This window comes from Scyliorhinus torazame, chromosome 4 (genome assembly GCF_047496885.1).
Source record: "Scyliorhinus torazame isolate Kashiwa2021f chromosome 4, sScyTor2.1, whole genome shotgun sequence".
Classification (NCBI taxonomy): domain Eukaryota; kingdom Metazoa; phylum Chordata; class Chondrichthyes; order Carcharhiniformes; family Scyliorhinidae; genus Scyliorhinus; species Scyliorhinus torazame.
In genome coordinates, this window is record NC_092710.1 from 302022459 (window position 1) to 302034575 (window position 12117).

At 48.2% G+C, this 12117-nt stretch overlaps 1 protein-coding gene across 1 annotated transcript in view; it reads right to left on the minus strand.

Annotated features, from left to right (window-relative positions):
- cdk19 (cyclin dependent kinase 19) overlaps positions 1–12117 on the minus strand; it is a 509018-nt gene that overhangs the window by 367437 nt on the left and 129464 nt on the right. Inside the window, exons 3-4 of the mRNA XM_072500031.1 lie at positions 10945–11055; positions 736–876 (exon numbers count right to left, since the gene is read on the minus strand). Coding sequence (XP_072356132.1) covers positions 736–876; positions 10945–11055 — 252 coding nt within the window. The remainder of the gene's footprint in view (positions 1–735; positions 877–10944; positions 11056–12117) is intronic.

The window sequence follows — 12117 nt, forward strand, 5'->3', positions numbered from 1 at the left end:
TATGCATTTAAAAGTTACTTTGATATAAGTAATTTTGCTTTAAGTAGTGGTTTTCAAGAACATATCTACTACATAAAACTAGGTATTTTATATATGTGTGTAAAATTCAAAACTTCTAAACACGAAGACAAATCTGAATAGGAGACTAACTTCAAGGCCATCCGCTCAAAGTTACGCCATGTTGTGAGTATAACCCTTGTTTAATGACCTTTAAGGTTGCCAGGCAGATTGCTCAGTGCTAATTGGTAACGATAATGTATACTTTCGATCAGCCACCTAGCACTTCTGCTTTGCAACAGACAAATTCAAGGTCATCTTTTCACAATAACAAGCTGACTTCTTTTGAAAGCTTTAATTTTATCAACATAGTAACAGAGCATCCTGTCTGACTGAACATTTCAGGCCTGTGCAAACCTAGATAAAAGTACACACAATTTCCAAAGATCAATGCACTACTGATTCTCCCCAGAGTATATCTCAGGCACCATATTCAAATAAGGCGTGCCCTGAGCATTACTCAGTTTTTCTGGTTTACAAAGCATGGACAGTCTGATGTGGTCATATGGAACTTACTGACTCGTCCTTTAAAGATAATAGGGTGTAAATAGATCTTGGCGGTGCACACGTAACCACCAGCACAAAATTGGGCTTTGGGATCCAATAACATTTCTTATGTAAGCATGTGATAACTCAGGTTTAGTTCCTTTATTAACTTTCTGAGAGTATTATACTTACCAAGTCTCTGTGAAGAACCCAGTTTGCATGGAGGTAATGAATTCCATCTAGTATTTGATAAAGCAGTGATTTGACCATTCCCCTTGGTAGCTGTACTGGCTTTTTATTCACTTTAGAGGCACGATGGAACTTGATAATATGCTGCATAAAAAGCAAAATAAATTTTAAAATAGTTCACCTTAATGTCTACGCAATGCATTTTACTTTGCGAGCATTCTACCTTACACTGTTTAATGGTGACACCACAACAAATAAATTCCCTGATCCTGACATTTGTTTTACAATAATGAAAATACGTTTTTCATTAACAAGATTTAAATCAAATGTTCTGGCCCCCGAGGAAGTCTCCCAGGCACAAATCACTACTGTCCCTTAAAAGCAGGGGCCAGGCGCCATCGACCCCGAAGGGGAGCAAGGAGGTAAGTACTGCTCAGAACTTGCCTCTAGGGTGCATAAGGGCAAATCAGCTGCAGCCATGGTGGAGGAGGGAGGGGCCCTCATGGGAGCCGGGCTTGAGGGGCTCAGGTTGGGCTGGAGGGCTTCAGGTCAGGGGTTTCCACCAGGATGGGGGAGGGAGTCGCATGGCCAGTCTCTCTGCTTGCTGAAAAGCCTTTGAAGTATATAATTTCAGGTCCGTTTCAAAGTCCAGTCATGTTGCAATGGCCACTCTGCCCTCTGTTTGCATTAAAGGCTCTGTGGATTTTGTTGACATTTCACTTCCCATTAACTATTATAGGCACCAGTTCTGGCAGCAGTTGCCTCAGGCAAAGGAGCTTATCATATACTAACACAGCACTTCATGCTGCATCAACCCTGAAGTGCTTTCAAGAATGCGCACCTGTTATCAACACATTTACAGTACAGAAGGAGGACATTCGGCCTACTGATTCTGCATCGGCCCTTGGAAAGAGCACCCTATTAGAGCCCACACCTCCACCCTATCCTTGTAATACCACCTAACCTTTTGGACACTAAGGGGCAATTTAGCATAGCTAATCCACCTATCCTGCACATTTTTGGACTGTGGGAGGAAACCAGATCACCCGGTGGAAACCCACGCTCACACGGGAGAAAGTGCAAACTCCACACAGACAGTCACCCGAGGCTGGAATTGAACCCGGGTCCCTGGAACTGTGAGGCAGCAGTGCTAACCACTGGGCCGCTGTGCCGCTCCAAATACCTGGTATTCCCAGGTAGTCTCCCATCCAAGTACTAACCAGGCCTGAGTCTGCTTAACATCTGAGATGAGAGATCGGGCGTTTTCAGACTAGTGTGGCCGTTAGCTCATGATTTTTAGACAGGGATTTTTTTCTATCTCGTCTTAACTGCATGGCTTTCCTGGAAGCTACTTTTCACCATACAAGCAGGTAGGCCCACTCAGAAATGATAGGGTACCTCAATAAGGATCTTCTCAACAGTCATTACTATTCTCTCTGTGAGCGCCAGAGAACCGAGCACAATCTACCACATATTGCTGCCAGTGGCCTGGGGGGGTTCAAAGCTCCACATCTGGGTTGGAGGGAGACTAAAGATTCAGAGAGAGAAGGCGGGATAGTCACGAGGTAGGGGGCAATATTTAATTCCCCATTGGGCTTTAAGTTATTGATCATGCATTGACAGCCGACTGCCCAGGTGCATTATTATGGCAGAACAGCAATAAGATTACAAGATGTCCACGGTGCATATTAGTCTGGCCCTTGTCTGTTTCCAGCGAGTCATGATCGTCCAATCAATTGTCCATGATCATATATTCTTCACGAGTCTCAGCTACCACACTGTATTAGCTGAAGGTAAGGACTTCATACAACACTAAGTAGGCAGGATAACAACTAGTTTTATTTACAACAGTCACAAGACTACAATTACACTATTCCCCACCCATAGAGTCACCCTCCCCACCTGCCCCCAGGTCGGGGTTTATATCCTGTGAGGTTCCTCCTAATTTTATATTAAAGCTAGTCTCCACCCCCCCCCCCCCAACCCCCCCAACCTCCCAAATCACCTGGGGAGTTTGTCCTCCAAGGTGTAGAAGAGGAACTGGATACAATATAGAGTTTGTGCCTTGAGGGGGTCGTAACACACACTCTCCAAGTTAGGGTTAGTGGAATCCTTAATTGCCGAGGATTGAAGGTTGGGCCTAGACATCAGGAAAGGTAGGATAGGGGGCGGTATGGTGGCGCAGTGGTTAACATTACTGCCTATGGCGCTGAGGACCTGGATTCGAATCCTAGCCCTGGGTCACTGTCCATGTGGAATTTGCACTTTCTCCCCGTCTGCATGGGTTTCACCCCCGCAACCCAAAGATGTGCAGGATAGGTGGATTGGCCACGCTAAATTGCCCCTTAATTGGAAAAAATAATTGGGTATTCTAAATTTATTTTTAAAAAGTAAAGATAGGTTAGTGCCCCGCAGCACCAACCTGCACTGGGGGATCCAGGAGCCATCATGCCACACTTTGGCGTCCATGAACCATTGCACATGAAGAGCTACTACTAATGTGCGGAGAGAGAGCAGCTCGATGGGAGGCCTTTGGTGACTATGAGGTAGCATGGGCAGTGCCCGTGTTATGGCCGACAGTTAACTGAGGTGGTGCATGCCGTCAGAGATGGAGTAGGGTTGTTCAGCCTCCAGGATTAGAAGAAGGGGTGTTGGGAGGGATTGAGTGTCCTGGGATGGATAATCTTACTGACCATCTCTCTCCCCTTCTCCCATTCCTCCCAGAGTAACGATGAATTTTATATTAAAGCTATTCGAGCTGGCAATAAATCTGATTAATACAGTGGTGGCAGATAGACGTCACCGATTGCGGCAAGGCCAACCCAGGCTGGAGCCTGCGCCAGAACAACAGGGGGCCACTGGTCAACTCAAGACCCGGCCACCCATCAGGCCAAGGAGACAGCGGAGAAGGAGATCTTGGCTATACAGGACTCGCATGTCCTACAACAAGCTGTCAGACACCATGTGCCGCCGAAGACGCAGCCTCACCAAGGAGACAGTGCAGCACTTGTGCCACTCGTGGACCTGGCACCACGTGGAGTAGGAGGGCACCTGTTCCCTGTGGCCTTGAAAGTCACTGCAGCCCTGAATCTATTGAAGGGCTACAGCAGAGACCCGTCTGGGATTCTCCAGGCATCGGCCCACAAGTGCAACCGGGAGGTCACGGTGCTTTGTATGCCCGGGCATCCCAATATATTCCCTTTGACCTGGATCAGGCGCACCAAAATGCTCGGGCTGCAGGATTTGCCACCATCGCCGGGATGCCTCAGGCCCAGGGAGCCATCAATGGTACGCATACTCCAGGATCTCAAATCTTTCCTCATAAATATATTTTCCCCTCTGATGAATCTGGTTTTAACTTTATTTCTACAATTCGAGAACATAATTACAGAGGCCTCTGGTTCAACCAATGTTCTGTATAAATCTATTATTACTTCTTTTATGCTTATACTCTATGCCTCTATTTATAAAGTCCCAAATTTGTTTGGTATTTATATCTACTCGTACTTTCAAGGAGAACATCAAGGACTCTTTGTTCATTGTTCATTCTTGTTCACTGTTCAGTGTCTTCCATAGGAACAGGAGAAGGACATTTAGCCCCAAGAGCCTGTTACTCCATTAGGGAATCCATGACTGATCTATGACCTAACACCATATACCATCTTTCTCAAAGGCAGCACTTTGGCATTCCCTTTGGTTGGCATTGCCTTTGCCGGACCTGCTTCATTATTATTGGGCGGCGAATGTGGATAGGGTGCTGCGATGGTGGGAAGGAGAAGGGGTTGAGTGGGTTAGGTTGGAGGAGGAATCTTGTAAGGGGTCTAGTTTGAAAGCTATGGTGACGACATCGCTGGCAATGGCACCGAGTAGATATTCAGGGAGCCCAATGGTGCAATCCACGATGAAGATATGGAATCAGTTGAGGAGGCATTTTAGGGTGGAAGAGATGTCGGTGTTAACGCTGCCGTGCGAGAATCATGGGTTTGAGCCAGTGGGGGGATGGATAGTGTATACAGGAGGTGGAGGGAATTGGGGCTGGCCAAGGTGAGGGATCTGTATTTGGAGGAAGGGTTCACCAGTCTGGAGGAGCTAAGGGAGAGGGTAGAGTTGCCGATGGGGAGTGAGTTCAGGTATCTGCAGGTTAGGGACTTTGTGTGAAAGGTCTGGAGGGGGTTCCCTAAGTTGCCGGGATACACTCTGTTGGAGCGACTGCTGCTTCCGAATGTGGAAGGGGAGGGAAGAATTGGGGATATATACAATTGGCTGGGGGAGCAAGGAGGCGAGCAGGTGGTGATCAAGGAGAAATGGGAAGCGGAGTTGGGAGGGGAGATCAATTAGGGAGTATGGAGTGAGGCACTGTGAAGGGTAAATGAGACCACCTCCTGTGCAAGTTTACGGTGGGTTTTTCCAGGGGGTGGCAGATCGAGTGTGAGGGGTGTGGACGGAGACAGCGAATCACGCGCACATGTTCTGGGGCTGCAAAAAGCTGGGAGGGGGAGGCTGGTGAAAAAGGGAAAAATTTATAGTTGATTGTTGGGAAGCTTGATTCCCAGTTTGTTTATGTGTTGTAACTTTTTTTATATACGTTTGGAATAATTAACATTACTTATAAAAAATACCACCTTTAATCCCTTTGGTTAACAAAAATCTATTAATCTCAGATTTAGAATTAACAACTAATCGAGCATTAATTGCCTTTTGTGGAAGAGAGTTCCAAACATCTACCAGCCTTTGTATATAGATGTGCTCCTGAAATGTCTGACTCTTTTTTCAACGATATCCTCTAGTCCTAAACTCTCCAACTGATGCAGATAGTTTATTTCTATGTACTTTATTTGTTCCTCTCTAAAATCACCTTGCAACCGCTTAAACTCGAGGGAATACCATCTTATTTTGTGAAATCTCTCCTCAAAATTAAACTCGAACTCCAAATATAATTCTAGTAAATCTGCACTACTCATGCTCCAAAGTCCAATGGTTGGAATTTTGTCGATTGGGTGGACAGCCTGACATCAGAATGAAAAGTAGATTGCCGCCACATGTGGACAGCCAGCAGGACTATTGCCTCAACTTTACAGGCGGCAGTCAATTAAGACAAAGAAATCACTGGGGCTGCGGGGGCTGCATTCCCTACCTGCAGCCCCATCTTTGCCAGACCAGGTAAGGGCAACAGATTTCCTTCACTTATGGGTTTTTACAACAACGGTTTCATGGTCATCATTAGACTTTATTGAATTAAAATTTCATCATCTGCCCTGGTGAGATTTGAACCTGGATCCCCAGAGCATTACGCTGGGTCTCTGGATTACTAGTCCAGTGACAATACCACTGCGCCACTGCCTCTCCTTGATTTTCCAAACTGCCTCCATAAAAACTGCCACCTGTCAACCGGACAATTTCCTAATCAGGTCAATAATTTGCTTCAAATTCCACGAGTTTCAGCTTCAGGAGTCTTGGATGAGGTACTTTATCAAATGCCTTCTAGAAATCAACATAAATAACGGCCATGGACATCACCCTACTTTAGACATCTTTCCAAAGATTTCAATCAGAATCATCAGACATGATGTACCCTTTACAACTCCGTGCTGGTTCTCTCTGATGAGCTGCAAATTTTTTTTAAACGGCAGGAATGATGTCTTCAGAACGCCACCCAGTAAATTCCACTCTCACCTCTATGACCTTCCCCCAACAATAGGCGGGATTCTCCGTCCCAGAGTCTAAGTGCTCCCGCCAGTGCGGTATGACACCTGGAGCAGCTTTTAAGCGCTCCACACAGCCTCCACACTTCATTACAGCCCCAACAGCACGGCAGCTAAAATACCCGTTCCCCGATTTCTGGATATCGACATCAACAGGATGCAGGATACTGTCGAGGAGAGGCACCCTCGTCCCCTGGGTGGATCAGAGACAGCAGCCACCTATAATGAACAAAGCCTGAGAGGATGTGGTATTTGCAGTGACTGCTGGCAGCCTCACCAAGAGGACCAGTATGCAATGCAGGAAAAAGATGAACGACTTCCTTCGAGCAGCTCGGGTGGCATCACTCCCACCCTTTACCCCTCACATGTGTCCCCAATCCCCTATATGGCAGTAACACCCCTGCTGCCAGCATGTTCCTCAGAACCCATCCTCCAGGAACTCCTACACATAGAATTATAGAAACGTTACAGCACAGGAGGCCATTCAGCCCATCTTGTCCCTACCAGCCAAATGACACCCAGGTGCTCTTTCTAATCCCACCTTCCTGCACCCGGTCCATAGTCCAGTAGCTTACAGCACCCAAGGTGCAGATCAAGGTACTTTTTATAAGTTTAGGGTCTCTGCCTCCACCAACTCGGGCAGCGAATTCCAGACCCTCTGGATAAAAAAAGGTCTTCCTCATGTCCCCTCTACACCTTCTGTCACTTATCTTGAATCTATGTCCCCTGGTTTTAGAATTCTCCACCAAGGGAAAGTATTTTATTCTGTCCACTCTTCCCTTTATATCCTCCCTCTTTGGCCAGATGCCTTGCCCACACATGCCGCCAGCTAGAAACCTCCCCCCCCCCGCAATTTAAAACTGGCGTGCCGGCATCTCACAATGTCCTTTCTGTATCTCCAAGGATAAAGCTGGCCATAATCGTGGGAGCTATTACTGATCAGGCATCCCTCTGGTGAGTACCACACACACACCTCAGGTGGAGGCAGCGACTCCCGACGGAGCAGACAGGTGGAGGGCAGTCCGATCCCTTGGAACAAATGGCGCGCCTCTGGAAAAGTTTATCCCATCGCCTGCAAGGACAGCTGGTGGGGTCCAAGGGCCTTCAGGCGCAGGGGATGTTGCCGACAATGCGTAGCACCCAGGCCAACACTGAAGGATGGAAGGACTGGGGCAAGAAATCAGAGTCCTGTGTCAGGACATTCAAGGATTGGGTGCACTGTGCTGTCCATGGCTAATGTGCAGGGCAGGAGGGCCCAGCCACAGGTGGACATGTCCCGGGTGCAGATGGACATTGTTGCAGCACTCCAGAGCTTGGCTCATAAAGCATCATGGCTGAGGGCATTGAGAGCATTGGCTGTGAGCTGCCTGACCGTAGCAAGTCTCAGAGGGACATGTCACAGTCACAGAGGGACAAGGCTGAGGTAATGAAGGACATGTCCCAGTCACAGAGCTCCATGGCTGAAGGCATCAACACCATGGTTCAGACGAGGGTGGGCCTCCAGGACCAGCAGGGCCAGGTGACAATCGGGGTTCCAGATCTCGCCTGAACTTCCCCTCCGTCCCATGGAGTAGCCAGGGGACCACTGAGCACACTGACGGGAGGACAAAGTGGTAGGGCCTTTCCGACGCCTCCTAATTGAAAAATCGGGATGGGATCAGGTTGTCCTGGTGCGACGGTCCTGAATGACTCATTCGGCGGCCTGTCGAGCCAGCTCCAGGTCCTTGGCTGGCTTTACCTGGACACCATCCCTGTCCGACGAGGCCTGCCTTACTTCCCCCCTCTCCAGCATGCCGCCCCGCCACCGCGCCATGTTGTGTAGGATGCAGCAGGCTACCACGATGCATCCGACCCTCTAGGGGGGGTTGTATTGGGAGGCCCACCAGAGTGGTCCAGGCAGCGGACGTGCATTTTTAGGAGCCAGATGTATCGCTCGATGACGCTCCTGGTTGCTGAGTGAGCATCATTAGAACAGTTCTCTGCCTCGGTCTGGTGCCTCTGGCGTCATCAGCCATGGCCTCAGTAAGAAGGCGTTGTCGCCCACTGGCCAACCCCTCACCCGAGGGAGCGCCTCAAAAGTGCCGGGAACCTCCGAGTGCACCAGGACGTAAGCGCTGTGCACACTGTCTGCATATCGTGCACGTCTGTGCAGCTGGTGAATGCACACCAACTACACATTCAGGGAGTCCTTCCTGTTAATGAAGGGCACCCCCTGTCGGGCTGGTTCTCTGAGTGCGACATGCATGCCATCAATAACCCCGTGGACCTGGGTATGCCAGCAATAGCAGCAAATCCTGCCGCGCAGGCATACAGGTGGCTCTGGTCAAGGTTAAAGTGGATGCAGGTTGCTGCCGGCGCATAGGACATTCGTGACATCTCGGATGCACCTGTGGGCGGACGATTGTGAATAAGCAAGAGGCAATATGTTCGAGGCCAATGTCAACTTGATGGCCACTGGAAGTGAGTGTCCTCCTCCTAACCCTCACTGTGCGAGGTGCACTACCATCTGGCACAGGTGTCGCACGGTGTCCTTGGTGAGCTGAAGTTGGCGCCTGCACACGCGGTCCAGTACCTCCTCGAAGGATAAGAGGTGACGGTTTAAATGTGGCCTGATGTGGCACCGCCTTCGCACCATCTCCTCAGCCTGGTGGACGGGCAGCACCTTGGGCCTCACCAGCTGGCCCCTGCTGCTCTGGGCAGGCTCCTGCTGTGCTCTCTCCACCGTGCCACCACGATAGCAGCAGCGACCATGTAGATAGGTAGCATTGATGGCTGTAGTCGGAAATCCATGTCTCTGCAGTTACAGAGACTGCCAGCCAAGATGACAGTTCCCTATACTAGCCATAGCCACCAAATTACATGACCACCCTGAGTTGCACTGCTGCACCACCCCCAACATCCCACCACGCACCCCTCCGCTGCCCCATTCAAGATCATATTGTCTAAATTGCATCCTTGTCCCCATCAGTGACTGGTTGTGGGAAGTCTCTATCCTCAACACCCGTCTCTGCCCATTGGGGTACCAGTGGCTGCCATGGCATGTGTTAGCGATGGGCTCTGTGACCCTTGTCCTGTTTCTCCCAGTGGGGTCTATTGTGGGTTTCCTCACCGAGTGAGCCTTGTTCCCCTCCCGCCAGAAGGGTGGCAGCTGGTTGTGCGGTGGAGACATTCATACTGTGCAGGCATGCGGCTCTATGCTAAGAGACTGTTGTGTCGACAGGTCCTTTTCTGGGAGCATAGCTCCTGTGTAATTTTTACAAAGAGGTTGTGACAGGGATATGGTCAGGCTTCCTGGGTGAGTCAGGGATGGACGGATTCACACGGTTTAATACCAATGGGGCACTGTAGACCTGCAGGGCTTGGAGGACATTGTCTGTTCCTTATGAGTGGGTTAGCTAATAGTCTCACGAGTGAGGTTGTTACTCTGATTGTGGCAGTGTGCCAGGGAGAGTTCCTGCAGCACCAGTACGTGTGTCCTTTGCTTGGGTCAACTCTGTTAATTCCCTGCTTCCTCTGCTCTGCATCTGTGCATCTAAGGTGTGCAATGAGAAGTGCCAAAACCCAGTGGTCCAGTGACTGCTCATGGCCATGCTCATCCTCTTGATTATACTGCTGAGACATAAGGGTCTCCAGGTGGGTGGACTGGATGGGTTCCCACATGATCAGGAGATATTAGAGCATTTCCTGGATGCTGGCAGCAGTCAACAGTCTCAACAGTCAGGAGCTTTAAGTTACATCAAAGGGGTGGGGTGCAATGCTTTTAGAGCAGCAATGGAAGTTTCTGCCAGGGCACCCTGATCCCGAGGGAGATACCCTGAGTCAGTCGGACCCCACTAGTCCCAGAGCAACAGGCATACATCCCCTAGCAAGCCCGATTAATGTAAAACGCTTTCTCACCTCTTTGCTCCCCCTCACAGGCCATGGGGCCGGGCCCCATTTGTAAATACTTGCACCAAATTACGCCCGCCTGACTCCTGTCTGGGAGGGATGGAGCATAACAGGAGATTGGGGCTGGAGAACTGGGCAGCTAGCCCGTTAATCACATTGAAATGTGTGTAAATTGATGGTTTGCATGTTTGTGCCAGCGCAGGGAAAGTTGCACGCCATGGCCAGAGGAGGCGATGTGAAGAATGGGAACGGGTCTCTGCCCAGCGGTGATCTCATTTTTTGGTCGAACTTCCATTCTCCGTCCGATCTGGATTCCTGATCATAATGGCGGGGAACGGAGAATCCTGGCCAATATATTTGACTCTGTGTGCTAAGTAAAAAGTCAGAATAAACAAATACGTTTCTTCAAAACAGCTTCCGCATAGGTCGCCTACATCTATATATAAAATTATTATGGAGAGGAGGAGCATATAAATACATATTCGTGATTGGAAATTTTGAGGAACTAACAGTGGTTGTTTTGACAGACAATAGAGGATGGATCTGGAAGATCTAATCAAGTTGGCACCTTTGTTGCATAAGGAATTTGGAGTGATTGAGATTCTAGTGATCATGTCCTTACCCATAAATCATGTTCTGCATAATCAAACAGGAGCCAGACTTTTCTGTCACTGTGTGAAAGAAACACCTTCTGCAAAGCAATCACGTTGGGGTGCTTCAACTCTCGCAGCAACTGGTAGAGACAAAAAGTTAAAAATAAATGGGTAACAATATTCAATATAGGTGTGAAACTGATCTTCACAGTCATAGAAGACATGCATAACAGGCTTGGTATAATGATATATTGTATGTTATCCTCACTGTACCTGTAAGTTGCCAGATAGCTGTAGCACAATCTTTATACTTTAATATACAGAAAGAAGAATGATGCTAGGATCACCAAATCTTACTATATTATTGCACACTATTAAAACAATCAAAGATTTTCTTAGAAGTCTAATGTGCTGGTGTGTGAAAATATCTACATGATACTACATTTGTATCATCGATTTGTGTAAGAAAGTATTTGAGGATATATGCTGGCACCTGTTGAATTTCAAATTAAATCATGTAAAAACAAAGTAACTGGAAATTGTGGGTTGGTGTCCAGTACTTTTATTGATATTTATTGTCACACGTACCGAAGAACAGTGAAAAGTATTTTTCTGCGGCCAAGGGAACGTACACAGTACGTACGTAGTAGACAAAAGAATAATCAACAGAGTACATTGACAATGGTACATCAACAAATAGTGATTGGTTACAGTGTGAAACAAGGGCCAAACAAGGACAGCATAGGGTGTCGTGAATCGTGTTCTTACAGGGAACAGATTAGTCCAAAGGAGAGTCGTTGAGGAGTCTAATAGCTGTGGGGAAGAAGCTGTTCCTATGTCTGGATGTGCAGGTCTTCAGACTTCTGTATCTTCTGCCTGATGAAAGGGACTGGAAGAAGGCAAAGCCTGGGTGGGAGGGGTCTCTGACAATGCTGTCCGCCTTTCTGAGTCAGCGGGAGGTGTATACAGAATCAATGGGAGAATGGCAAGCTTGTGTGATGCGTTGGGCTGAGTTCACTACACTCTGCAGTTTCTTGCAATCTTGGGCTGAACATTTGCCATACCAAGTTGTAATGCAGCCGGTTAGGATGCTCTCTATGGCACATCTGTAGAAGTTTGTGAGAGTCGATGCAAACATGCCAAATTTCTTCAGCTTCCGTAGGAAGTTGAGACGTTGTTGGGCTTTCTTGACTGTTGCATCA